Source organism: Adiantum capillus-veneris, chromosome 19 (genome assembly GCF_014529385.1).
Source record: "Adiantum capillus-veneris isolate H3 chromosome 19, ASM1452938v2, whole genome shotgun sequence".
Classification (NCBI taxonomy): Eukaryota; Viridiplantae; Streptophyta; class Polypodiopsida; order Polypodiales; family Pteridaceae; genus Adiantum; species Adiantum capillus-veneris.
In genome coordinates this window covers 50,021,868-50,048,352 of record NC_140949.1, presented here as the reverse complement: position 1 = coordinate 50,048,352, position 26,485 = coordinate 50,021,868, and the positions used below count along the sequence as shown (strand labels likewise).

Genomic DNA, 26,485 nt, shown 5'->3' with positions numbered 1-26,485 from the left:
TAAAAATTAAAAAAAATCTTTTTTTAAATAATCCGCCTCTGCGATTTCCGAAAATTAGGGTTTCTGGCAAAAATTAGGGTTTGCAGGAATTTTAGGATTTTTGGCAGAAATTAGGGTTTCTGTTGTCCGCCACGTCATCACTTTGTGACATACCCCCCTCTTGAAAGCATTGTAATCGACCGCGATTACGCCTGCAAAACCGACAAAAGCCATAAACCATCTTAGCAGACACTGACTATTAGTACCTACGTACTAGGAACACACATCTAGCACATGTACAAAATCGACAGTCACATCACACGACATCACAGGACATCACCAGACATCACATGACATTCAACATTCATTCGGATCTTAGACCATGATTTATCGGCATGTAGCTAGCAATCACATCTAGGTCCAATCGGGACCTCATCGATGTCCGATTGACTAACCCCTATTGCAACCATGTCTATTCGAGATCAAGTAGACCAAAATGCTGCAGTCATTTCGTCTATCAGTTCCTGCACTCACAAGAAGTCAAGAACAAATCAGTATCATAATCAGGAATTCCATTTCATAAAGTCATCCAGCAGAATACTGTCAGCTCTCAATATCCCTGAAGCTCAAAGAGACATCAGTGACTTTAGTATCAAAATCGAGGCATCTGTTGACAAAGGAGCGGAGTAACTCCCCTCTTGTGCATCCCACTGCACCAGATCTTCGGCCAAGCTGAGTTTCTAGGTTCCGTTTGGAGTAGACTATGCTAAACCAAAACATCGAGGTAAAGTTTCACAATCCGAGGAGTATCTGCTAGGTCCTCCTCCTCCATCCACTTCGCATCAAATGCAGGAAAGTTCTTGAACTAAACCAAGAACCGCCTTCGGACTTTACCTTTCTTCGTATCATTATGTGCCAAAATCTGCTCAGGAACAACGATCTCCTCGTTTTCTTCCACTGCGGGTTGCTCATCAGGCTTCCCATCATCTGGCACATCACCCTTAACAGGGTTCAAGAGACTCACATGCAATGCATTATGAATCCTACAAGTATCTGGCAGTTCCAATCGGAAGGAGACATCATTTATCTTGTCAGTGATCTAGAAAGGTCCGAAGTATCACATACTAAGCTTTGGAAAAAGCCTCTCCTTTCCCTTTTTCTTTCGCAAGTGTGCCTTCTCAAAAGTAAGAGCACCCAATCATCCTCCTTCAATTTCAAGTCGCAGCGATGGCGATCCGCTGCCTTTTTCTGTCGTTCTTGAGACTCCTGTAAAGTCTCGCGAACCTTGGCAAAAGCCGTATCCAAATCTCGCGAATATTCATCCGCTTTCAATATCTAATCTTTCGTGCTCAGGAAGGATGGAACCTTCGCAGCACTTTCAACAATCTCACATGGCGTCTTCCCCGTCGAAGAGTCTATCGTGTTATTGTAGGCAACTTCCACCAAAGGTAAGTTCTTTTCCCATTGAGTCTTCTGATCCGAGATACAAGACTTCAATAAATCTAAAATCACTGAATTGGCAATCTCAAATTGCCCGTCAGTCTGCAAGTGGAACGATGACGAGAACTGCAACTGCGTGCCAATGTTCTCCCAAATTGCCTTCCAAAACAAACTCATAAATCTGGGGTTTCTGTCGGAGACAATCGTCTCAAACGTGCCATGTAATCGGAAAATCATCGTGATCATTCTGTGTTCTCGGGAGATCAAAAATGAAATCCATTTCAATATTTTCCCAAGGGTGGGTGGGTATGGGTAAAGGCTGTAACAATCCATGTGCCTTATGCCTGTCAAACTTGACCTTCTGGCATACCAAGCAACTGCGCACAAACTCTTCCACATCCTCCTGAGTCTCCGCCAAAAGAAATATCTCTCTACCCCTTTCATGGTGGTAGCAATGCCGCAGTGACCCGTAAAAGGTGGACAGTGGCATTCAGTCATAACCTTATCCCTCAACGGCTGTGTAACGCACAACATAGTCTTTTTCATCAAGTAGCCTTCCCGAAGGGAGTATCCCGCTAATGTCTCCCCATCCCGTATCCGTGTGAAAATATCTGTAAAATCTGTATCTGTGGCATACTGATCGACCATATCCTCGAAGCTCCTATGATGTATCGTGGAAATAGCCAGAACCAACGGTTTCCGAGACAAAGCATTTGCCACCACATTCTTCTGCCCCTGCACATGGACAATCTGGAAGTAGAACTGTGACAAGATGTTCGCCCACCGCATCTGCTTGTCCGAAAGCTGCTTTTGTGAGAAGAAGTAGCGCAAACTTTGATGGTCTGTAAAGACAGTAAAATCCGCTCCGAGTAGGTAATGCCGCCACTGAGTAAGAGCATGGATAACCGCCAAAAGCTCTTTCTCATAGATCTGTGCCATCAATACCGGCCTAGAGAACAAACGGCTCTCGTAAGCTATGACATGGCCTTCTTGCATCAAGACAGCACCCAGACTACGACCACAAGCATCACAAAATACTTCAAATGACTTCTGCAAGTCCGACAAAGTCAAATCTGGTCCTGTAGTCAATTTCTCTTTCAATGTCCAAAAGGCAGTCACCTCTGTGGGTCCCCACGAAAAAGGTACTCCTTTCTGTGTCAAGGTATGCAAAGGGGAAGCAACCTCTGCAAACTTTCGTATGAACCACCTGTAGTACGAACACAGTCCCAAGCAGCTTCTAACTTCATGGACATTCCTCAAATCGGGCCAATCACGGATAGTCTCTATCTTGGCCCGGTCCATTTGCACTCCTGCTGCTGACACAATGTGTCCCAAAAAGTGTATCTCTAGTAGGAAAAATTCACTTTTCTTTGCATTAATCACTAACGTGTGATCTCGTAATGCCCGGAAGACTTGAAGCAGATGATCTTTGTGTTCTGCCTCATTCTTGGAGAAAACAATGATGTCGTCAAAGAAAGTGCCAACAAATAGCCTGTACTCTCGAAAAATCCTATACATCATCCGGTTAAATGTCGCAGGAGCATTGGTTAAGCCAAAAGGCATCACCAGAAACTCAAATAACCCAAAAGTCGTCCGAAAAGCTGTCTTGTAGACATCTCTTGGCGCTATCCTGATCTAATGATATCCACTCTTCAAGTCAATCCTGCTAAAGCACGAGGATCCCTGTAACCTGTCGAGTATATCATCGATCCTAGGAATCCGAAATCTGTTCTTGATGGTGATTTCGTTGAGAGTGCTATAATCGATGCACATTCTCCAAGATCCATCTTTCTTCAAAACCAACAACACTGGAGAGCAATACGGTGAAGTACTAGGCTGGACAAGACCCTTTTCCAAGAGGTCTTTCACTGGGTTCATAATCTTTTCATTCTGTACTCGGCTCACACGGTAAGGTGGCCGATTCGGTGGCGTGCTTCCAGGTATCAGATCAATGGTTTGATCTTCAGGCCCTCTGAAAAGCAATCGGCATGAGTGTGGAGAAAAATCTTGGCGTTCTTTTGATCAGGTCAAAACATATTCAACCTTTATCCAGCGTTCAGTTCTCTTCCAAAAGAATGAGTAAGAAACTGAAGTTCATCAAGTACAATCTCTAAGCCCTTCATCTATAAAAGTCGCTTTCTCGGCCCGGTAGTCAACCACGGCGTAGTTCTTGTGGTACCAAGGGATCCAGAGTAGAACGTCACTCGCATTCCCTGAACACCCCTATCATTGCAAACGAAGTTTGCCAATGCTCGGTGTAATGGCAACATCCCATCTGGGTGCCAGTCGAACTCCCTCCGCCTATGGCGTCAGTCTGTTGGGCGTAATTCCAAATCGAGCGGCCAATTCCAAGTGAAAAGAAGTTGGCCTTGGCTCCTTCAAAAGAGCTTCATGATCCTTCACTTTGCCCCAAAAGCGGCAAAGTTAGTACTTTCATTTATTAGATTCGGTGCAGGTCCCACGCCATGTGGTACCAGTTCTGCTTTTCTATCTGCCTTTTCTGCCACATTCCTCAACTGCTCTCGAACTCTCAGGCCTGTCGTCGTCTTTATCATTCTGTTCTTTCTGTGCCTTATTAGGGCACTTCGCGGAGATATGTCCCTGTTCCCCGCATCCAAAGCACTTCCCCTCTCTGATGAAGCGAGCTCTCTCCTCAGGAGTAAGCTTGGGTCGTGCATCCTTTTTTTCTCTGGGTTGCTCTTTTTTCTTTCTACTTTCATTCCCAAAAGTCTGTTCGCCTCGTTGTGTCATGGCCTCATCTGTGGGGTAGGTCAGACTGCCAGAGTGAATGGCAAAGCCCCGCTTCGCATGACTCATCAACTCCTGAATAGAAGTTGACTTCTGTTCCAAGCAGTGATCTCGGATCCCTGTAGGTAGACCCAAGGTCAACCGCTCAATCTGTTCTCTGAACGAGATCTTCTTGAATGAAGAGGCGGGTAGAAAAGAGCTCCAGAATCTTTCACAATAAGCATTGATTGTATCTTTCTTGGTCATCCGAAGATGGTTCCAAGCAGCTCGTATATCTCGCTCAAACTCTTGAGTCAACCAAGAAGAAATTAAATTTCAGCCATTTAACTGGCGCAGTCTTGTTTAAAAGAAGCGTGGACCACCAAGTACGAGCATTCCCCTTAAAGTAAGAGGCAGCTCTCCGAATCTTGGAGTGCTCTGAATAGCGTCCTCCCGCGAAAGCGATGTCAAACTGCTGTATAAAAGACAAAGCCTTCGAAGCATCTGAGTATCCTGAAAAAGTATCAAACTTGATCGAGTGGCCACCTTCCTTAAACTCTCGGACTTTCTTGCTTTTATCTTCGAGAAAGTCATACTGGTTGGCTTTGTAAAAATTCTTCGTGTTCGCATAAAACTCTCCGTCATCGGAATCTGAGTTGTCTGTAGACGAGTCCTCAGTAGAACTATCAGTCTCTGGGTGAGATGTAGCCTTCTTTGCCCTTTTTCTTGCCCTTTCCGAAGCTTTGTGTCTTGCTTCGCTTTTTTGCTTTTTTCTATCTTCTTCGCTCTAATCCGAGGAGCTAGAAGAATTGTCAGAAGAAGAAGAAGAAGAAGAACTGGGTACTCCTTCAAATCGAACACGCTTCTTCCGTTTCTTTGCCTTGTCAAATGTCAACTGACGACCCAAATATCCCAGGAAGTTTCTTCTGCTTTTTGCCATGCTTTTTGCCTTTCTTTTGCACGTCGAAAAGCTCAGCAATCCGTGCATCAACCACGGTCTCTAGTTTCTTCTCCGTATATTTCTTGGAGGCAGAAGGTTTCTTGAGAGCGAGGTCCGGGAGTGGTGTTGTGGTTCTTTGCCACTCCATCTGTACCTTCCAAAGAGGCATATATTTTGCCATCTTCGGGTCCTCGGCAAAATTGAGCATCATCTTTGTTGCATCGCCAATCAATTGACGACGCTCCATCTCTCTTTGCTCCGCCTGAGTAGACCGAGGCGGGCCATACTCTCTGTCTGAATCTTCGTTGTGATCCCAGCCCGCATCTCCAGATGCAGAGGGAGTCGACTGACCATTGCCTGAAGCCATAGGTGCCGCGAAAAAAAAAAATCGGGGATCGGATTTCCCGTAGAAGAGAAATCGGCCGTGCTTTGATACCACTGTAACAGACTTGCACACTCCCAAGTCAAGAATCAACCGTGACAGCTCCAAATAACCACTTCCAAAACAATTCACAGATCACAATAGATTTGCACTGGCCCAGCGGAGTTCCGTGCCTAGAGATATTGGCCCCAAAGACTGGCGCCCCTTTCGGTATTTCTTTTTATATTAATCAAATCAAAGTACAAGAGAGTGGCTAGGGTTTCACTCTCAGACTCTGCGTCCAGATGCTCTGAGAAGTGAGGCCCTCACCACTAATTTAAAGGTTACAAGGGATGCCCAAAAGCAGAGCCCCAAAAGCTTGAAAGCAAAAGCAGATTCTCTCTCTCTCTCAATGAGAGTCAGTAAAAAGCAAGTTCTCTTTTTCTCTTTCTTTCTCCCAAATCAAAGCGAAAAGCTGAGATTTGCGTCGCTCAAAATTTCCACAAAAAATAATAATAATTAATAATCCGTCTCCGCAATTTCCAAAAATTACGGTTTCTGGCAAAAATTAGGGTTTGCAAGAATTTTAGGGTTTTTGGCAGAAATTAGGGTTTCTGCTGTCCGCCACGTCATCACTTTGTGACATACCCCCCTCTTGAAAGCATTGTAATCGACCGCGATTACGCCTGCAAAACCGACAAAAGCCATAAACCGTCTTAGCAGACACTGACTATTAGTACCTACGTACTAGGAACACACATCTAGCACATGTACAAAATCGACAGTCACATCACACGACATCACAGGACATCACCAGACATCTTAGGACATCACATGACATTCAACATTCATTCGGATCTTAGACCATGATTTATCGGCAATGTAGCTAGCAATCACATCTAGGTCCAATCGGGACCTCATCGATGTCCGATTGACTAACCCCTATTGCAACCATGTCTATTCGAGATCAAGTAGACCAAAATGCTGCAGTCATTTCGTCTATCAGTTCCTGCACTCACAAGAAGTCAAGAACAAATCAGTATCATAATCAGGAATTCCATTTCATAAAGTCATCCAGCAGAATAGTCAGCTCTCAGTATCCCTGAAGCTCAAAGAGACATCAGTGACTTTAGTATCAAAATCGAGGCATCTGTTGACAAAGGAGCGGAGTAACTCCCCTCTTGTGCATCCCACTGCACCAGATCTTCGGCCAAGCTGAGTTTCTGGGTTCCGTTTGGAGTAGACTATGCTAAACCAAAACATCGAGGTAAAGTTTCACAATCCGAGGAGTATCTACTAGGTCCTCCTCCTCCATCCACTTCGCATCAAATGCAGGAAAGTTCTTGAACTAAACCAAGAACTGCCTTCGGACTTTACCTTTCTTTGTATCATTATGTGCCAAAATCTGTTCAGGAACAACGATCTCCTCGTTTTCTTCCACTGCGGGTTGCTCATCAGGCTCCCCATCATCAGGCACATCACCCTTAACAGGGTTCAAGAGACTCACATGCGATGCATTATGAATCCTCCAAGTATCTGGCAGTTCCAATCGGAAGGAGACATCATTTATCTTGTCAGTGATCTGGAAAGGTCCGTAGTATCACATACTAAGCTTTAAAAAAAGCCTCTCCTTTCCCTTTTTCTTTCGCAGGCGTGCCTTCTCAAAAGTAAGAGCACCCAATCATCCTCCTTCAATTTCAAGTCGCGACGATGGCGATCCGCTGCCTTTTTCTGTCGTTCTTGAGACTTTGTGACACTCTCTCTCTCTCTTGTTTAAGTTTTTATGAAGTACTAAAAGTGTTGCCAAGTGTGTAGATTGTGGCTATATCTGTCTTTCCGTCCGATCATTCACCAAAAGTGATTACAATGGTATCAGAGCTCAATTTACTTCATTGCCCTCTGCAATCAAAAGCACGATCCAATCAACATGGACAGAGAACATGTCGACCACACTATTCAAGAAGGGGGCCTTTCCAGTCCCTCCACACAAAGGCAACCGGACGAGGCACATGCTCAGTATGTGGATTGACAACTAGTGTACCTGGTGGACCAACAAAAGAAGAACCTAACCAATGATCGAATTGATTTAGAAGCCTTGCACAACTACTTGGGCTCTCTAAATCCACTTGTGACCCAGGTTGTCCCTCAAGCCTCCCACATGTATTCTTCTGTACAGCAAAATCCTCTTGTGGCCTTTTCTCGACAGAGTTCTAGAGATGTCTCTTAGTTTTTAGGAGGAATCTTCAAGCAGATGGCTTTAGGAGAACATTCTCATGCTGCCACAGATACCTTACCCCCATTACCCCTTGGACCCCCACCCTACACTCTGCCTCCCACACCACCACCCACTGCTCCTCTCCTCCCTACATATACAACAGATGGGCAACATCACCACTATTACTACTATTACCTCCGACAACAAACGTTGTTCCAAAACTCTTTAAAGATGGTGGTCTATTGTAAAGTTTTTCGCATTCTCAAGCATCCAAGATTCACATAATGCTCTCAAATTTTTACAACAATTTGACGTTCTTTCAATAAAGGGAACTTTATCGAAGAATCAAAGTTGCTCGGAGTCACATCTTTTCTCAAAGATAGTGCATTGACATGGTGGGCTGCCCTTGTTAGAGTTCATATTCCTGTCCAGTGGTGGCTCCAGTATCTCCAAGGAGCAATTTTTCTCAAAGATAGTGCATTGCCATGGTGGGCTGCCCTTGTTAGAGTTCAGATTCATGTCCAATGGTGGCTCCAAAATCTCCAAGGAGCAAATTAGGGAGTGAGGGTTGTTTTGTGGCGGTGACCGACTGTATTTGAGGTAGACGTACCTTTCTCGACGATGCACTCCACTGTGTTGCCCACCCAATAGGCTGGCATGAGGCGGGACTCCCGTTCCTAGGGTTTCACGGATTAGGGTCTTGAGGCTTCTGCATTTCTGCTACTAAATATGGGTTTTTTTTTTTTTTTTTTTTTTGGGGGGGAGGGGGATCCCCATGCACACAAGAGGTAGAAGGGGAGGGGTCTGAGGTGGTTCCGCTACAAAGGTCCAAAGCAATTTCCCATAGGAACCCACTCTTGTCAAGGAATAGTGAGGGGGCCTCCAGGGGGAGGAACCTAGCCCTGTCAACGACGGCCCCGAACCTCGTGCCATCCCTCCTCAGTTCGGTCATCTGCCGCTGTTGAGGCTTGGTCTCCGGGGGTCTCCGAAGCCCCTCTTGGGGGGACCTCGGAACTCGGTGCAAGGCCCGTCCTAAGGACCTATGGTTGTGAAGTAGGCCAAGCTCTCTTGCGTGGACAAGCCCTCCCAAGATGGCCCATCTATCTGCAAATGAAGCAATCGTTTGGGAGGCCCGAATACTCGACACTCTGTTTGATCCAACCACAACTCACCCGAGGCAACAAAACCACCTTCAGGAGTCTATGTGTGTATGTGTGTCCCAAACAAGGACCCGCACGGTGGGTAACCCTGCGGCCTTGGCCACAACTGAAGCTGTAGTTTGCAGGGTCTCCAAGACCGTCCCAAACATGGAGCCAATCCTAGAATAAGGGAAGATACTCCCACCTCAGTCTTGGAAGATCTGCCTCCTCCTCAAGCACTTGTAGTCAGGTAGAAGCCGTGGTGCCACTACCTGAATGGTAGTAGTCTCTCTCGAAAATCTGCACATCAATGATCTTGCCCACTTCCGTGAGGAGACACGCCTTGAGAAAGTCCCGAATTTTGCCTCTGCTGGGCTATGTGCCAACAATCATGCAAATGACCGAGGTGGCTGAAGCCATTCCACCTCGGCCATCAAGCTCGCTTGCTCTGCTGACAAAAGAGCAAGTCGAAGAGTCAGCTCCGGGCTGTCGGACGAGGGACTTTTGTGGAGTCCCTTTGGGATCGAGCAAGGCCCGCCATTCTATGTCTGCTGCTCTGGGGAAGAAGACGAAGAAGTCGACGAAAAGCACTTGCGCGTTGAGGGCAGCCAACAAGTGTTGTACGCCGAAAAAGAAGCGTGGAGCGAGGCTAGAGGAGAAGAGGCTAAGGAGTGGGGAGGGAGAAAGTCGAAGGGGGGAGTGGTGAGAGCAGGGCTGGGTAATGCAGGACAGGGAGAGCAGGGCAGGTCAGCATGCAAGCAGGCGCGCGTGGGGGGGGCGCGGGGATGAGGGCAGAGGGGGAAGCAGGCGATGGCGCAAGAGCAACAGCGGGTACCCTATGTCACAAGATGTTGATTTGATGAAAGCACTGTGAGTTTGTTGGCACCTTCATCAACGACTTGATTATCTTTCCCAAGAATGAAGAAGAACATCAATGACATCTACCTTTGGTATTTGAGGAATTCGCAACCATAAATTGGTTATCGAGGGAAAGAAAAGTGAATTCTTTATGAAACAGATCCACTACCTCGAACATATCAGATCAGCAAAGGGGGTTAGAATGGATCCCAAAAAGGTAAGCGATACATGAGTGGCCCCACTTAGCTTCTATTCATGAGGTTTGCAGATTCTTGGGCCTTGCCTCTTATACGGATGATTTATTGCACACTTTGCATCTATTTGCTGCTCCACTGCATGATTTAACCAAGAAGGGAGCTATCTTTAGATGGATCTCTACAAAAATCATAACTTTCGATACATCAATGCAAAAACTTTCCACTCATCCCGTATTAGTTCTTCCCGATTTAAAGAAGTCTTTTGTGGTCAAATGCGACGCGTGCAGTACTAGCCTAGGAGTTGTACTTGAACAAGATGGGCATGTGGTGGCCTACGAGCGTCGACGCCTACGCCTTGAGGAAAATTCGGGTAACATTTATGAAAAAGAATTTTTTGCTGTGTTGCATGCTCTAATATCTTGGAAACATTACCTCATGGAGTCGAGTTTGTTGTTGAAACCAACCATTAGAGCCTCCATTACTTTATGGATCAAACCAAAATCTCCGAGAAGCAAATGAGATGGGCAAATTTCTTATCCCTTTTCCACTTCCAGATTAACTCAGCCAAAGGCAATAAAGTAGCAGATGCTCTTTCACGACAACCGTATGCCGCTTCGATCACCATTGCTGCTCACCCAGAGCTTGATGCCTTGATCTATAAACCTCAGACCCCCAATTTGCGACTACCTTCGAATGATTGATGTCTAAATTCTCTGTTCCACCCTACACATTGAAAGATCGATATCTTCTATTCCACGAGAAGCTTTGTATTGCGCATGCTCTTCAACCCAAAATCTTGCTTGAATCTCATGCCCCACCATATGCAAGATATCGCGGTATTCACCCAACAATCCTTGCCATTGATACATTTTTCTATTGGCCTAGTCTCCGCCCAAAGATGTCAAGAAGTATGTTTTTGAATGCATCACCTGCCAGAAAGTGAAGTACAACCGTCAAAAAGCGTCCGAGTTGTTACATCCTCTTCCTATCCCTACTCGACCTTAAATGGACTTCATCTTTGACTTGCCCACTACATCATCGGGCTGTAATGGAATTTGGACCATCATTGACCACTTTAGCAAACAAGCTCATTTCAATCCCGAAAGAAAGACCATCAAAGCAGATCGGATGGCAACACTGCTCTTACAACATATCTTTTGATTGCATGGGATGCCCCAATCTATAGTCAGCAACCGAGATCCACGAGCGACACGTCTCTTTTGGAGAGCTCTCTTTGACAACATCAACACTACATTGAAGTTCTCGTCATCTTTTCATCCACAAATTGAGGGCCAATAAGAAAATGCAAACGCCACAATACTTGACCTTCTCAAAACCTATGTCTCAAATCATAAGAACTTGTGGGAAAAATACTTACCGCTCATGGAATTTGCCTCCAATAACACCACTCATTCCTCAACCGGAAAGGCACCCTTTGAGATCATTGAGGGAACTAGTGAAGTCCCGCCGATTCTGATTTTCGAGGCCGACAAATTTGTAAAAGACATGGATATTGCCTATTCAAAGGTTAAAAAAGTCCCAAGACCAGCAAAATCATGCTGCTGACAAGCACACAAAGAGATTGGATATCAAAGTGAGCAACTAGGTTCTACTTAGATTTGACGAGGCATGATTACGGAAAGAGAAAGGCAAAGAATGCTTGTATCCCAAACTCAGTCAACGATTCTACGGCCCATTCAAGGTCATTCAAAGCATTAATGATGTTTCCTTTCGATTGGACTTACCTTCTCATTGGAAAATCCACAATGCTTTTCATGTCAGCCTTCTTAAGCCATTCAAAAGAGATTTACCTATTGACCCTTCAGAAAACGCTCAACCAGAGGTAGGAGAGACTAAATAGATTTTGATCCCAAAACAGATATTGGCTCATAAAGACTACATCACTCGAGGAAAAACAACAAGTGAAGTTCCGGGACTATCCACCAACGCATGAACAATGGATGAATTTTGAGGAACTGACAGATCATGAAGATCTGATACAATTGTACAAAGAAGAAGCTTTTGGATTACCTTGAGTTCTGAATGTATGAATTTTGACATGGTATGACCAATGGCATACTTCCGTCATATCAAGAGGTAGATGATCACTTTATGTGACTCTTCCACAAACTTTGGATCGACGATCGTATCCAAAGGGATATCAGTAGGAAACTTGCCCTCTTATGAGATCCGATGTCATTTTATATGCATCGGAATGGTGTACACTTGTGACATACTTTCAATAGTTTGGGAGTAAGATGTTTTTAATTTGGCCAGTTGAAAGATTTTCAGACCCAATCGAGGTGTCTGTTGCTAGCTTATTTTCTACACAAGTAATGAAGCATTGCATTAGTACACATTTCTGACCGATAAATGTTGAAAGTATGCATAAATTCTTACACAACTACAATCAAGGACGATTGCTTTGATTTTAGAAGGCAGTATGTGACGGGTTTTAGGGTTAGGGTTTCTGCATCGAGGTCATAGATGCATTTGATCCATGCGTTCGTTTGGCCAGTCACAGACTTACTCTCCCTAGAAAGGTGGTCCATGCCAATCTCTTGGTCAAAAACAAAATCCTCTTTGCCGTGAACAGTTCTTTCTCTATTTGCATTTGTGATCATCTGCGTGGCACTAGGACATCTAAGTGACAATCAGGTCGAGAACTAATTTGACTCTATTTTGCAAATTTCGGGTGAGGGGCCTAATACCTAGAGAAAAGAAGAGGAATTAACTTATGGGTGCCCACCGAGGGGCCTAAATAACTAAAGAAGAAGAAATAGATACCTTCCAACTTATAAAGCTCCACCGAGGGGCCTAGTTCAACAATATTAAAGAGGACACACACACTAGCTCACATAAAATACGATGACGTGGCACATCAGTACGGATGCCCGCGATTTGCATTGCTACCACGTGTCAACCTATACGGATTTCCACGGTTTTCGTTGGCATGCCTCGTGCCAACCTCTATGGATTTCCGCAAATCCCATTGGCTAGCTTTTGGCAGTTTTCACATAAGCTTTTGGATAGCCAGTGCTTTTGGGTAAGATGTTTTTAGAGCTAATGATTTTTGGGGCTATGCTTTTGGCATCCCTTGTAAGTTTATAAGTGCCCACAGAGCCACTTCTCGAGAGCATTTGGACGCAGAGTCTCACGCCAAGCAGGACCCTCGGGAGTTGTACTTTGGCAAATCAATAATAAAGAAATACCGAAAGGGGCGCCAATCTTTGAGTCCAAGGACCAATGCGACTAGAGATGGAACTCCGCCACTCTATGTTTCTCCGCGTGGATCCTCTATCTCTCTATTGCTTAAGTTGTTTTAAAGTACTAAAAAAGTGTGTAGATTATGGCTAAATCTGTCTTTCCGTCTAATCACTTGCCGGAAGTGATTACACGTTGATTAAGGCAATCACAACCACATGCATTAGTAGAACATAATAATCATTGCCTCCATCATGCAAGTATTAACTGAACACCAGATATTTGTGAATTCGCTCGAGCCTAGACGTAGGTGCCAAACCTCAAGGAGATGGTACCAGACCTCAAGGACCAACGTCCCAACCACCAGCCTACATCCTGACATGGATGTCCGAGCAAGCACTCCCAAGGGTCTACAGTTTAGGTGTAATGATCACACAAGATAACTCACAAATGAGCCCACGGACATATTTGTAGGACTTCATAACCAACCTAAGCTAAGGGCCTTGTTCACGCTCGTCGAACACTGTTCAGGCACACATCTGAAGTCTAAGGACATAACACCTTCCTGAATTATTGTTCTCGGCAATAAAACATGGGAATCGATTCCTCAATTACCTCACCAATTCCCAAGTTACTGCTAACTCGGGTCTATGTTTCCACATAATCACATGCTTTGAATAAGAGACACAACAAGACCGCTTTACCGTTTGGTCAATTACCAACTCAGGTTCAAGTGCTACTTCACCTTGGTCTAGGGCATACTTGTCTGGCTAGTGTGTCTCCCACACATTTAGGCTGCGTCTTTGTCAAGCCACCCACTTTTGGTGTCAGGTGCAGCAAAAGGGTTTAAGGATTTTTAACTAAGATCTAGTACTTCACACAAACACAAGGTTACTTTGCTTCACTGGAGATGACTGAACACAAAAAAAGAGAGAGGCACAGAGAGAGAGAGAGAGAGAGAGAGAGAGAGAGAGAGAGAGAGAGAGAGAGATGACACCGCATGTTGGGTCCCAACCATCCTCAAGGGCCCCCAAGCTCTGTTGCCACAGCAAGTACTTGCTTTAGATCACTTGCATAATACTGATAAAAATGGATATATGCTGAATGCTGATGCTAAAAACTTCATGCTGATTCTTCATGGAAAAACACTAGGCGGGATCTGATGCTGACGTTGAGGATCTACAAAACGCGAGGGCTTAAAACGCTAATGCAATAGGCTGAAAAGCACTCATGACGTTGGAGGTGCTGGCGATCAAAATCCTAGGTGTTGAGGTGCTATGGCAGTTGGATGCCCCTGCGGATAGTATTGGGTTCTGATGTCTAAAAATTGAAGGCCAAGTGACTCTTTTATAGACTTTTTTGTCATTTGCCCTACCTACTTTTTATAAATGTCGTGTCAAAGTCACTTATTAATAAACGACTGTTCATGTGCCTAAATGCTTAAGTGAGTATACTGTGCAAGTGAGGGTATGCAACTATGACCTGCCTGATCATACATGTCCTTCTAGAGGCTCATAGAATTGCCAAGATAAAAACATAGGAGACCTTTCTGCGCACCTCAAATATAGTGTCCATGTACAAAAGTGCGTGGAAATGGCCAACTCTTTTTGTTCTCTATAATGAAATTTCTTTGAGTATTGAATAATTGTTTTGCAACCTCTTCACCTATCCCACAATCAGTTAGAGGAAGGTTACAATGCTCTCAATGGAACATAGTTAGTGCCAATGCTTTCACCTACAATTACACAAAAAATTCTTCCATTGCCATCTCCATAGTAGATACACATGGGTGAAAGCAAAGATTTGATTTGTGTACTCACTTGTTCTCCATTCTTGTATAAATAACTTGATTGCACATGAAGAGACATCATCTGATGCATAACCAACCGAACCTTCCTTCCCACCTTGTGTATTTTAGGGAGATAATCCATAAGGACCAAACACAAAATTGCCAGGCTAGATCTTAAGTTACGCTAAGTAAGACAGATGTTGACCTGTAGCAGTAGCTTGTCAATGTGGCTCAAGTGCAATGCGCACGTGACATCCCCCCCCCATTAAGGATAACACACAACTGCCGAACTTCTTAGTTCTTCCTGTGGATATGCTTTTTGTACGTCTGATGCTTGTGGATGCATTAATGAAAAATCCTCCAAACTTACCGAAACAATAGATATAGGTGTTGCTGCGATGTAAACACAGACCAGCCAAGTTGATGCTTGATATCGGTCTTGATGCTAACTCTGCCTTGCGAGCAAGTAATACCAACCCAAACAGTCCTGTCGTGAAAATGTTGCAGGTGAAGATAAAAAAGTAAGGAAAAGTAAGGGTGCTCAGAGAAATATCTAATAGTTCCATGTCAACAAAAGCGGATGCATGCTACATGGGAATTGGAATGCAGAAGAGATCCTTTCTCGAACACCTTCCATATCCATATAGGATTCAAGCAGATCTTGGTACTCAAGACCTGGATCTTCGTGTATCCAATGCCGATCTTCGTTCATGATGAGCAGGTTATGCCTTAGTATCCAAGACGTAGCGATGAAGACGGGAGCGTGCAAAATGCACGATGGACTAAGGGTTGGAGTGGCTCATATCTGTAGGAACCAAGTATAAGTCCAGGGCAGGAATACGAGACTTCTTTGAGGAAAAAACTGAGATAGGTTCCTTGGGTTCTTGATTCTTTCGTTGAGTTCGCAAAGCTGAAGCACGTCCAAAGCTCCGATATCAATGCATGTGCAACAGAAGGGTTTAAATATTTTTCACTCAAATCTAGTACTTTACACCAACACAAGGTTACTTTACTTCACTGGAGAGAAATGAACATAATGAAAGTGAGAGAGAGAGAGAGAGAGAGAGAGAGAGAGAGAGAGAGAGATGACACCGCATGTCGGGTCCCAACCACCCTCAAGGGCCCCCTTACTCTGTTGCCAAAGCAAGTACTTGCTTTAGATTACTTGCACAATGTTGATACAATGGCTAAATTTTAAATGTTGATGCTAAAGACTTCATGATGATTCTTCATGAAAAAACATTAGGCTGGATCTGATGCTGACGTGAGGATCTGCAAAATGCTAGGGCTGAAAAGCACTAATGCGATAGCCTGAAAAACACTCGTGATGTTGGAGGTGTTGGCGATCGAAACGCTAGGTGTTGAGGTGCTATGGTTGTTGGATGCCCCTGCGGTACTAGGTTCTGATGTCTAAAAACTCAAGGCCAAGTGACTCTTTTATAAGTTTTTTAGTCATCTGCCCTGCCTACTTTTTATAAATGTCATGTCAAAGTCACTTATTAATAAATGACTTAAGTGATTGTTCATATGTCTATATGCTTAAGTGACTATATTGTGCAAGTGAGGGTATGCAACTATGGGCTGCCTGATCATGCACGTCCTTCTAGAGCCTCAAAAAATTGCCCTAGATCCTACGTTATACTAACTAAGACGGATGCTTACCTATAGCAATAGCTTGCCCATGTGGCTCAAGAGCAATGCGCACGTGACATTTGGGTTGGCCGTCCATTTTTAGTCCAATGCCTAGTTTGGCCCTTTTATTTACAAGGTGCCCCTATTTAGTTTTGTAGGGTGTTGGGTTGTTTTGCCCTACCTCCACCTCTTACCCTCATACATGTAGGGCACATGGGAGGTTGAGGCATGTATTTGTCAGTTCTATATTGCCTATTGCAAGTATGTGGTTGATGGAAGGTATGGGGGGCTGATCAACTCCCTCTCACAACTCTCTAGCAATTTTGTCTCCTCTCTGTCTCTCCTCTATCATGCTTTCGCATCTACGCACTCTCACACAACATACCACATAGTATCCTTCAAATTTAAGAACTTCCTTAAACGGAATAAACTGTTCCTCTTGCTCCAAATATTCCTTTAGACAACTAGCGTGGGACACTTTATGAACGCTAAGGTACGAGGGTATATCCAACTTATAGGACACCGCACTTATCTTCTTCAGGATTTGGAATGGTCCACAGTACCTGCAAGATAATGTAGAACATGTGCCGGTACAAGTGTTTCCAAGTCCTTAAGTATTTTAAGTTATGTCCACATGCACATCATTTTTGAGCTTCTAGCCCATTGATCTCTTGAAGAATTCACCGAGTAGTAGCCACAATCACTAGCTCTACAAGCAGATCTTAGATTTCAATCTAAGAGGTAGCACTTTTAGGGCAAGGAAGAATATATCTAGCCATTGCTCTTCTTCCCTCATCAGCCCAAGAGCTGTTGACAAACTGTAAGGTGCAGCGGAATGAATGTTGAACTTTGCTCAAGATAGTGCTCCGTACTGTGCTCAAGGGTTCCTTTTACTTACGGAAGGGAGAGCCTTCCGTTCCTTCAGTAAGAGAGTGCAATGGACACGAACAAAGTGAATGGACACTGTGAATGGAAGTGCATGAGACTGAGAGATAGAGAGAGAAGAGAATACGACACCAGAATGTTGTCAAACCCTCCTCCGAAGGCCCCACTCTATGGTGAGAGCGGTCTACTTATGATTGCACAAATCTCTACAATGCTTGGACTTGCCGACGACGATGAGGACGACGACGAGACGGGCTGAAATTTGAGAATGCTAAGGGCTGAAATCTGCAAATCTTTATCTGCTGAATTCTGACTTTATGTCGGTGACGATGTCGATGGCGACAATGCAACGACAATGCGCTGAAAACGCAGATGCTGAAATCTGCGTTTTCCAGGCTTAAACTGTAAACTACGTGGGATCTGACCGTGCGGTGAGGATCTACTACGGGAAGGTGAGATCTACGAGGTTTGGGGGTTCTACTGTGAAGTCTGACTGCTGAAAACTGAAAACACTGATGCTAACTGAGGTTCTATCGCGATGAATCTGCAAAACGCTGAGTTTCTTTGCTTATGCAAAAACGCTAGGGCTGATTTCTGTCTTCTGCTACTGCCGGTTGTCTTGCAATGCAAAACACTAAGCTGATCTGATGTTCTACTGTCGCCGGGAATCTGCAAGTGCAAAAACGTTGGCTGTTCTGGTGCAAAAACGCTAGGCCTTCTAGTGAGAGAACGCCAGAGTTGTCGCGGGGGTTGGTCTTGCTAAGAAGTTGTCTGTTGAGCAAGGTGCTCCTACTGCCTCTTTTGCCAGAAAGTGCTAGGTTTGCTTATAAACAAACTTAGCAAAATTACCCTACCTACTTTTTAACAAAAGTCACTTAAAAATAATAAGTGAAAAATGTCAAAAATAGGAAAAATAGGTCTATGCACTGTGAAAATGCTCCTGATGGGTTCTGATGGAAATCTGATGATCATGCTGTGTGCAACCAGAGGATATGCATCTAATCTAAGTGTTTGGACATGCACGATCTGCGAACAGACTCACAAAAATGCCAGAACACTTCCTAAGCTAGACTGACTTGACTGAACTGAAACCTGGTCATGTTGTAGCTTGTCCACGGACACATAGGGTTGGCTGTGTCACGTGACATCCCCTCCGTTTGAAAGTGAGGTACTGGTACCGAACTAGATGGCGTCGAGGGAGATCGCCAACAACATCCAAAATCCTCGAAAGGACTCTTCGCCGACCCACTCTGATGCATGGGTCGTGCGATACTTAAACTTCATAAAGGTCTGCAACGCTTGCTTCTTTGGGCCGCGCGGAAAGCGACAGTCATCTGTGGCTCCTTCAATGCTTCATCTTTGTCCATAGTCATGCATCTACCATCTTCAAGAATCTCCGAGGCTGAAAATTCCTGAAACCGCTTCCAACACAAAAACATGAACATACCCATTCCATGTAAAGTGACTAGAAAAATTCTAGTCTTCTTTAAAGAGTGTGCATGCAATGTAGATGAACAAAGAGACGGAGTGCCAAACCGTTCATCAAACACACGCAAACAATGGCGTAAAATCTTGACTTTCTGATCTAAATCAATCAACTATGGCAAAAGACAATGGAAATGCCTATGCTTGATGCTCAATCCTTCTTGTGCTCTTTCTACGACTGTGTCATGCCAAGGAAGAGACGTGGAATGTGAATTCCTTGAATGCAAACATTTCATCTTTTCATGAGTAATCCGCATACATCCGTGCTCATTCATGAGTGAAACGTGCTCAACGTACAATATTTCATGCCTAGGAAAAGGGATCACATTAAGACGCTGACTAAAATATAGGAGACGATCATGAATGAAACACTCGAACAATGCGTGCTGACTAATCATGCGAACACATAGTACTTCCTGTGGGGGTTCTCTGGATCTAGGCTCGAGAGCCAAGATCGGTTCGTCATGAGGGGGTTCTTTGGACCTCGACTCGAGAGCCAAGATCAGTTCTTCCTCAGGGGGTTCTTTGGACCTTGACTCAAGAGCCAAGATCGGTTCTTCGTAATTGATCGAATCTGCATTGAGGTTAGCTTCACTAGAGAAAGTATCCACTACTAACACATCATCCTTGTGAACAATCACATCATGGTCATACAAATTATCATGCTTGTGAGAAATCACATCTTGATCATGCAACTCATCATGCTTGTCATTGTCATTCAAATCATCATGCTCAGCATTATCATGCAATTCATCATGCTTATCATAATCGTTCAATTCATCATGCTCATCATCATGCAAATCCTGTGTCTCATGATTTGGAGGAGAAGAGACTGAGAGTGTCTCCTTTTCTCGAATCTCTTGTATCTGTGCCTGAACTTGAGAAAAGAGTCGCAACATTTCTTTCATGCATCGGTCGTTCATTGCTTTTCTTGCTTTGGTCTCTCGATCAATTTCTATTGTTCTTTCTTCGGCTTCCAAGCGCGCTTGCTCGTGCTCACGCTCTATGGCTTCCATTCCTTCTTTGTGTTCTGCCTTTCTTTCTGCTTTTCGTGCTTCGCATTCTAACTTCATGTCCATCACCATCTTGTCAAAAGCCTCCATAGGAGTTAGTGCAATCCTTTGCGTAGATGGGGAAGGGAGAGGGTCAGAAAAACCTCTTGGTGGGGAAAATTCTTCTTCGTCTCTCTCATGCTCATCATTTTTAAGCGAAGTATCCATTCCGCTTCGAGTGATGACCATCCACTGAAGTCTTGGGTTCTTGTGGGTTCTTGTGGGTTCTTGTGGTCTTGGGTTCTTAAGTCCACAAGGAACTTGGGTTCTTGTGAGTCTTGGTTCTTGGGGTTCTTGAGTTCTTGAGGTTCTTGCGGTTCTTGAGGTTCTTCCGCTTGCAATCTGTGTTAGAGAAGGATCTTCTCTTCACCTAGTTCTGCTCTTTTCCGCGGGCGCACCCCTTGGCGGCCTTGCGCTCACACCAAGGTTGCTTTTTCCCACCTCACGTCGATTGGCCGGCCGCTAAGTGCACAGTCCGCTCTCAATGAGTGAAAAGAGGCACAAGGGGAGGTTGAACAAGCCCTTCTTTCCTGGGTTTCCTGTCACTCTTCAAAAACACGATTAGGAATCGACATGCCCAAGTGAACTTGGGTTCGTGCGACCTCAACAAGCAAAAAAAATTATGTGGTTCTTGTGGTTCTTTCCTTGAGTGATACAAAATACTGCCAAAGCTCTGATACCAATGTAAGGTGCAACGGAATGAATGTTGAACTTTGCTCAAGATAGTGCTCCGTACTGTGCTCAAGGGTTCCTTTTACTTACAGAAGGGAGAGCCTTCCGTTCCTTCAGCGAGAGAGTGCAATGGACACAAACAAAGTGAATGGACACTGTGAATGGGAGTGCATGAGACTGAGAGATAGAGAGAGAAGAGAATACGACACCAGAATGTTATCAAACCCTCCTCCGAAGGCCCCACTCTCTATGGCGAGAGCGGTCTACTTATGATTGCACAAATCTCTACAATGCTTGGACTTGCCGATGATGTCGACGACGATGAGGAAGACGACGAGACGGGCTGAAATCTGAGAATGCTAAGGGCTGAAATCTGCAAATCTTTATCTGCTGAATTCTGACTCTATGTCACTGACGATGTCGATGGCGACGATGCGACGACGACGCGCTGAAAACGCAGATGCTGAAATCTGCGTTTTCCGGGCTGAAACTATAAACTACGCGGGATCTGACCGTGCGGTGAGAATCTGCTCTGCAGGAAGGTGAGATCTGTGAGGTTAGGGGGTTCTACTGTGGAGTCTGACTGCTGAAAACTGAAAACGTTGATGCTAACTGAGGTTCTGTCACGATGAATCTGCAAAACGCTGAGTTGCTTTGCTGATGCAAAAACGCTAGGGTTGATTTCTGTCTTCTGCTGCTGCCGGTTGTCTTGCAATGCAAAACGCTAGGCTGATCTGATGTTCTACTGTCGCCGAGAATTTGCAAGTGCAAAAACGCTGGCTGATTTGGTGCAAAAAAGCTAGGCCTTCTAGTGAGAGAAAACGCCAAAGTTGTCGCGGGGGTTGGTCTTGCTGAGAAGTTGCCTATTGAGCAAGGTGCTCCTGCTGCCTCTTCTGCCAGAAAGTGCTAGCGCTAGGTTTGCTTATATACAAACTTAGCAAAATTGCCCTACCTACTTTCCAACAAAAGTTACTTGAAAATAATAAGTGAAAAATGTCAAAAATAGGAAAAATAGGTCTATGCACTATAAAAATGCTCTTGATGGGTTCTCATGGAAATCTGATGATCATGTTGATCATGTTGTGTGCAACCAGAGGATATGCATCTAATCTAAGTGTCTGGACATGCACGGTCTGCGAACAGACTCACAAAAATGCCATAACACTTCCTAAGCTAGACTGACTTGACTGAACTGAACCCTGGTCATGCTGTAGCTTGTCCACGGACACATAGGGTTGGATGTGTCACGTGACACAAACGTAGGAGAGACTTGGAGCCAAGGAGATGGCAAGGATTGGAGCAAGATACAATCAATCTTACGATTCGTTAATGCGATTAAAAAGCATATACCACTCTAATGACGGGGCAGAAAGGCCCTTGAGAGGGTTTGTTAACTACCCATCCAGGTGTTGTCTTCTCCCCTTTCTATCTCTACCTTCTCCTCTCTATTGCGCAGTCTACTTCATAATTGCAAAAACAAATTTCACGAAGTAAGAGTAGTTGAGGTTGTGACTTGTGTGATAATGGACCTTGCAACGCATCTTTACCATCTGCTACACCCGAGAGGAATCAAGAGGGTACTTTGCCTTTGCAATGGTTGCCCATCCATGTGCAAGCACACAAGTACTTGGGGGTGTGGACTTGAGAGAGAGGTCATAGATTTTTCCCTACTGGAGAGATCGTCCCGAACCATTGTCTTTCTAGGCTACCAATCACTATAAACGAAGGTATTGTTCTCCTACATAACAACTTGCATCAACTTGCCCGGGCTCATTGCACATAATATCCGCTTCACTACTAGAGACAGATTAAGGGTTAAAAATTGTAACCTTTTCCACTAGAGATAATGCACCTTCTCCACTAGAGACATGATCTTTACGACCACCAAAAGGAATAAATTGAACAACTTTATTTCAGAATGAAACGCACAAGTTGTGCACTTACAACTCATATGGAGAAATATTGGCGAAATTCATGTAAACAACAATGCACTACATGCATAAATTTGACTAGAAAGAAAGCAGGTTTTTACTGAAAACAAGCCCACTATGCAGGAATGCACTAAAACATTTTATGGGCAAAGATAATTCTCCCAAAGAGCCCATACCATGCTTGAAAACAGGCTCTTAACTCTTACACCAATGGCTTCACAAAGGAAGCCATCCTACATGTATAATGAGCCAAGATAGGCATTTAGGGGGACATATGTATCCAATGAATGTAACATGCTACACTCCTGATGACTTAGGCGACAGTGTTAGTGAGCAGGTCTAGCATCAAGGGGATCTGTTAAAATTTCAGGATGCCAATGAACCTATGGGAGCTTCCTCTTACGAGACAATATGGGATGAGTTGGAGCAGTGAGGGTCACTCAAGCTTTGCATCCAAGCCTATTTGAAGCCTCTAAAGCAAATAACATGTGAGTGAGTTGTTTTCGTACCGTAGTATCTTTTTTCCACGGTATTGTTTTGGATGGCATGTGAGAGTGCACTTCAAGCAAGATTGTACCAAGTGAATGACCCAACCTCACGCGCCATCATGATTCATCATCCTCTGCTTCAGTCTTACGCACGGGTGAGCTTTGAAGATAACTTCTAAGGCTGGGTCCAAACAAGCCTGGCAGCAAAGGAGGGTCAATTCCTATGCTTCCAATCTTCTTGTTCACAAAAGATGGAGGCAGGAATTTCTGTCAGAATTACCCATGCGAGCTAAATCTGGTTTACCTGCATTGCCCGCACTCCACGCTGAAAAGGAGGGTTGAGGAGGTATGTGGGGTGTCGCCCAAGCAGTGGTGGGTCCGGAAGCACACTTGAGCGATTTCACCCAATCAGTCCCTGCCACGCTGGAGCTACACTCTCTATTGCCGGCTCGTTTGAACCCAGCCTAAGCAGAAAACCTGAGCACATAGCAATGCCTATTAGCTTGATTTTCGTATGCATGTTTTGCACCCGATCCTTAGCAGAAGCTGGTTACTCTGCTCGAATGTTTTTGCACTGCAGCCCATCAGCACCTTTCAGAATGAGCCTCGTATAGACGATTTATCCCCACCCTCCTCAAGCACATTGAGACATAATGATGATGTACCCAGGTTTCGTCTGCCTTAAATTTAGAAGACATGAACAAAATAGTAATTAATCTCTCTCTCTCTCTCTCTCTCTCTCTCTCTCTCTCTCAGATAAGAATATAACGTACAGAAGGTGCGGGGTTGATAGAGGCGGAGGTGGTGATGAGGGGCCGCCTGCGAGGTGAAGAGCGCCATGAGAGCCGAGGAGGAGGAGACTTGCGGAATAATGCTGGTCTTTTGATGAAGAGTGCATTTCCAAGCCCCTTCTGATGTTGAACGTGAGTGCATAATGAAGAAGGGAGCGCGGCCTTGGCTGTGGTGGGCATGTCTGCTGCTCCCACCACCGTTTTCATCCGCCCATTATAACCGTGTTACGTGAACGGACGATTTCCGTCCGAAATGTGAGTTGGATTATCGGGAAGTGAAGTGGCTGAGAAACTAGGACACTAGGTTGCTAGTGGGTAGGTCGGGGGTTTGAACCACAAGTGGCTTCTCACTGTCGATCCCACCGCTCGTAGTTCATTAAGACCCCATAGTATGTTCATATGTGCTCATGCACACTCATAAAGAACGGATATGAAGCTTACTTGTGGTAATACAAAGAAGAGCATGCTGCCATGATATCAATCACACTTTTGTAGCATAAGAATTCATCATTTAGAAGGGTGAACTTTGTAGCGAAAGAGAATGCAATGTTGAGTTTAGCATTGCCAAAAACAATTGTTACACATTTGTCTCTTTAAAAAACTAGCATTACATATGTCAGTGGGATACATCGACTCATCATGGATTAGAATGTCAAGTTTAGAGACCAAAACATGTGTCTTTCTGTGCTAGAATCTTCAAAAAAGAAACAACCACCACCTAGTACAATCATCTCATAGATTAGCGAAGCTTAAAACTACTAAATAGATCATAAACTGTCTAAGGGCACGCTACATACGCAATAGTCAAAACTCATCATCGGAGGATGAACTCATAAAAAATCTCCTTCCGTACGAATGTTTATCCCTCATCATACTCAAGCTCCCTCCTCACGCAAACAAAAATCTATTCATCATGGCCATGCTCATCTAAGTCTATGAGCTCATCATCAATGTGATTAGGAGGTCTTGAAGATGATGCAACATCAAGAACATGTACACTACGTCCACGCCCATGTCCTCTTTTGTGTCCACGTCCATGTGTGCGGTCTCGACCTCAAGTGGGAGCATCTATGTCTTAATCTAGAGCACAAGTGCTTGGTCTAATCCCCCTTTTGTCCAAGGTCGCAAGCTCCCTTTGAAGAATCGATAGATTACCTCATGTTCATCTCTCTTTTGCTAACCCACATCCATGGGCGTAGTGCTTGTAATCTATTTATCAATAGGGATCGGATCCACCTAGTAGAGAAGAGACACAAGCCATAAATGAGAAGGCTTAGTATTCAATGCAATAGCTACTAGTACCTTAGCTGAAAATTACCTACTTCAATTGGTCCAAAATCCTCAAGTTTCACACAAGTGGAAAAATTGCCTTGCAAAAGACAACCTTTTCAAGTTACCTTGTGCTAAAATGGTTTCTGATTGTAGTGTGCACGAGTGAATATGGAGTCCAGTTGAGCAATCTTGTACTTTGTCTGGTGTGGATTAGAAACAATATGCATCTCTAAGAATGGGGTGTTCCCCAACCATAAGTTGCCACCAATGAAGCAAATCTTCTTTCTCTATCGCATTTAGTCTTGAGAAAGCTAGACCAATGGAATTCTTGTAATTGTTCTTCTTGATCAAGTTGAGAGATACTTCTTTACTCACCTTGTTGTACATTCCATCTATGAAAGAAAAACTAGAGTGCTTCATTACCCGCATTTGTATTGAATTGAAGTGAGTCTGAGGGTAAGAGAAAACAAGAACCTAGAAGAGAAAAGTTGAGAGAGAGAGAGAGAGAGAGAGAGAGAGAGAGAGACCTTATGCTTTGTTTTCCACAAATCCTATTACCTTAAGTTGACATGGTCCCGTGTTTACAACGCCGTGATCTTCATGTCCCAATTTTGATATGTCTAAATATGTCCTTTGCTTTTAGATTGTATTAATTCTTTTGATTCAATATCGCTCTTTTGTGTGCATTCTTGTCATTTTTATAAGTGTGGTTGTGTCATTTGAAGATTCAACAAGAGTATATATCCCTAGAGAAGAAAATGGAGAGAGAGCAAGAGAGAGAGAGAGAGAGAGAGAGAGAGAGAGAGAGAGAGAGAGAGAGCTTGATACCTTTTACCAAAGCAATTTATCTTGTTTCTTAATCGGTACCGTCTCTAGCACGTTACGATCGTGATGTCCCAATTTTGAGCCTTGTACCTCGCAAAAGAACCATAAGAAGGGTTGAAATTTACATAAAATGATGATATGGATCATTTAAAATATGTTCATTGTAACATTTAATGCACTAGTAACTTGTGTGTAGCAGAAAATAATAACATAGTGAGCATTTAGTGAAGAAAAAGTTCCTACTAAGCATAGAGAGAGTACTTGTTTGGAGAAAGCAACATAACAATTACACATATCTAGTTTGGCATAGACAATACTTGAAAAGAGAGAAAAATAGAACAATTGACAACATTTGAGGATCGGATTTACATGGAGCCGGTCCCCCCTCCGAAAAGGCTTTGTATTATAGCTTCTCCCATCAAGGGAGACTTTTGTACAATAAAATCTTTGTGTTCCTTGACAAAAATCGTTGGTGCAATGAATATGGAAGCTTCGTGCATCAAATTATGCTTGAAAAAACACACCTAGTGGGGCTAGCCTCAGTCCCAAGACCTCACACACCTTCAAAGATGGTGAGAGCTAGCAGGGAATGAGGAAAGATGA

The 26,485-nt window shown here is 44.2% G+C and overlaps 1 protein-coding gene across 4 annotated transcripts in view; it reads right to left on the bottom strand.

The window, feature by feature from the left end:
* The window catches only part of LOC147433992 (2-Cys peroxiredoxin BAS1, chloroplastic-like), a 56,585-nt gene extending 32,537 nt beyond the window's left edge, over positions 1-24,048 (bottom strand). For 2 of the 4 annotated variants that reach the window (XM_086489850.1, XM_086489849.1), the window contains exon 1: positions 23,768-24,048. In XM_086489850.1, the coding sequence (XP_086345976.1) occupies positions 23,768-23,992 (225 nt within the window). In that variant the 5' untranslated portion in view covers positions 23,993-24,048. The remainder of the gene's footprint in view (positions 1-23,767) is intronic. The other 2 variants (XM_086489848.1, XM_086489851.1) reach the window with 2 other exon arrangements.
* Between the last annotated feature and the right edge of the window lie 2,437 nt (positions 24,049-26,485).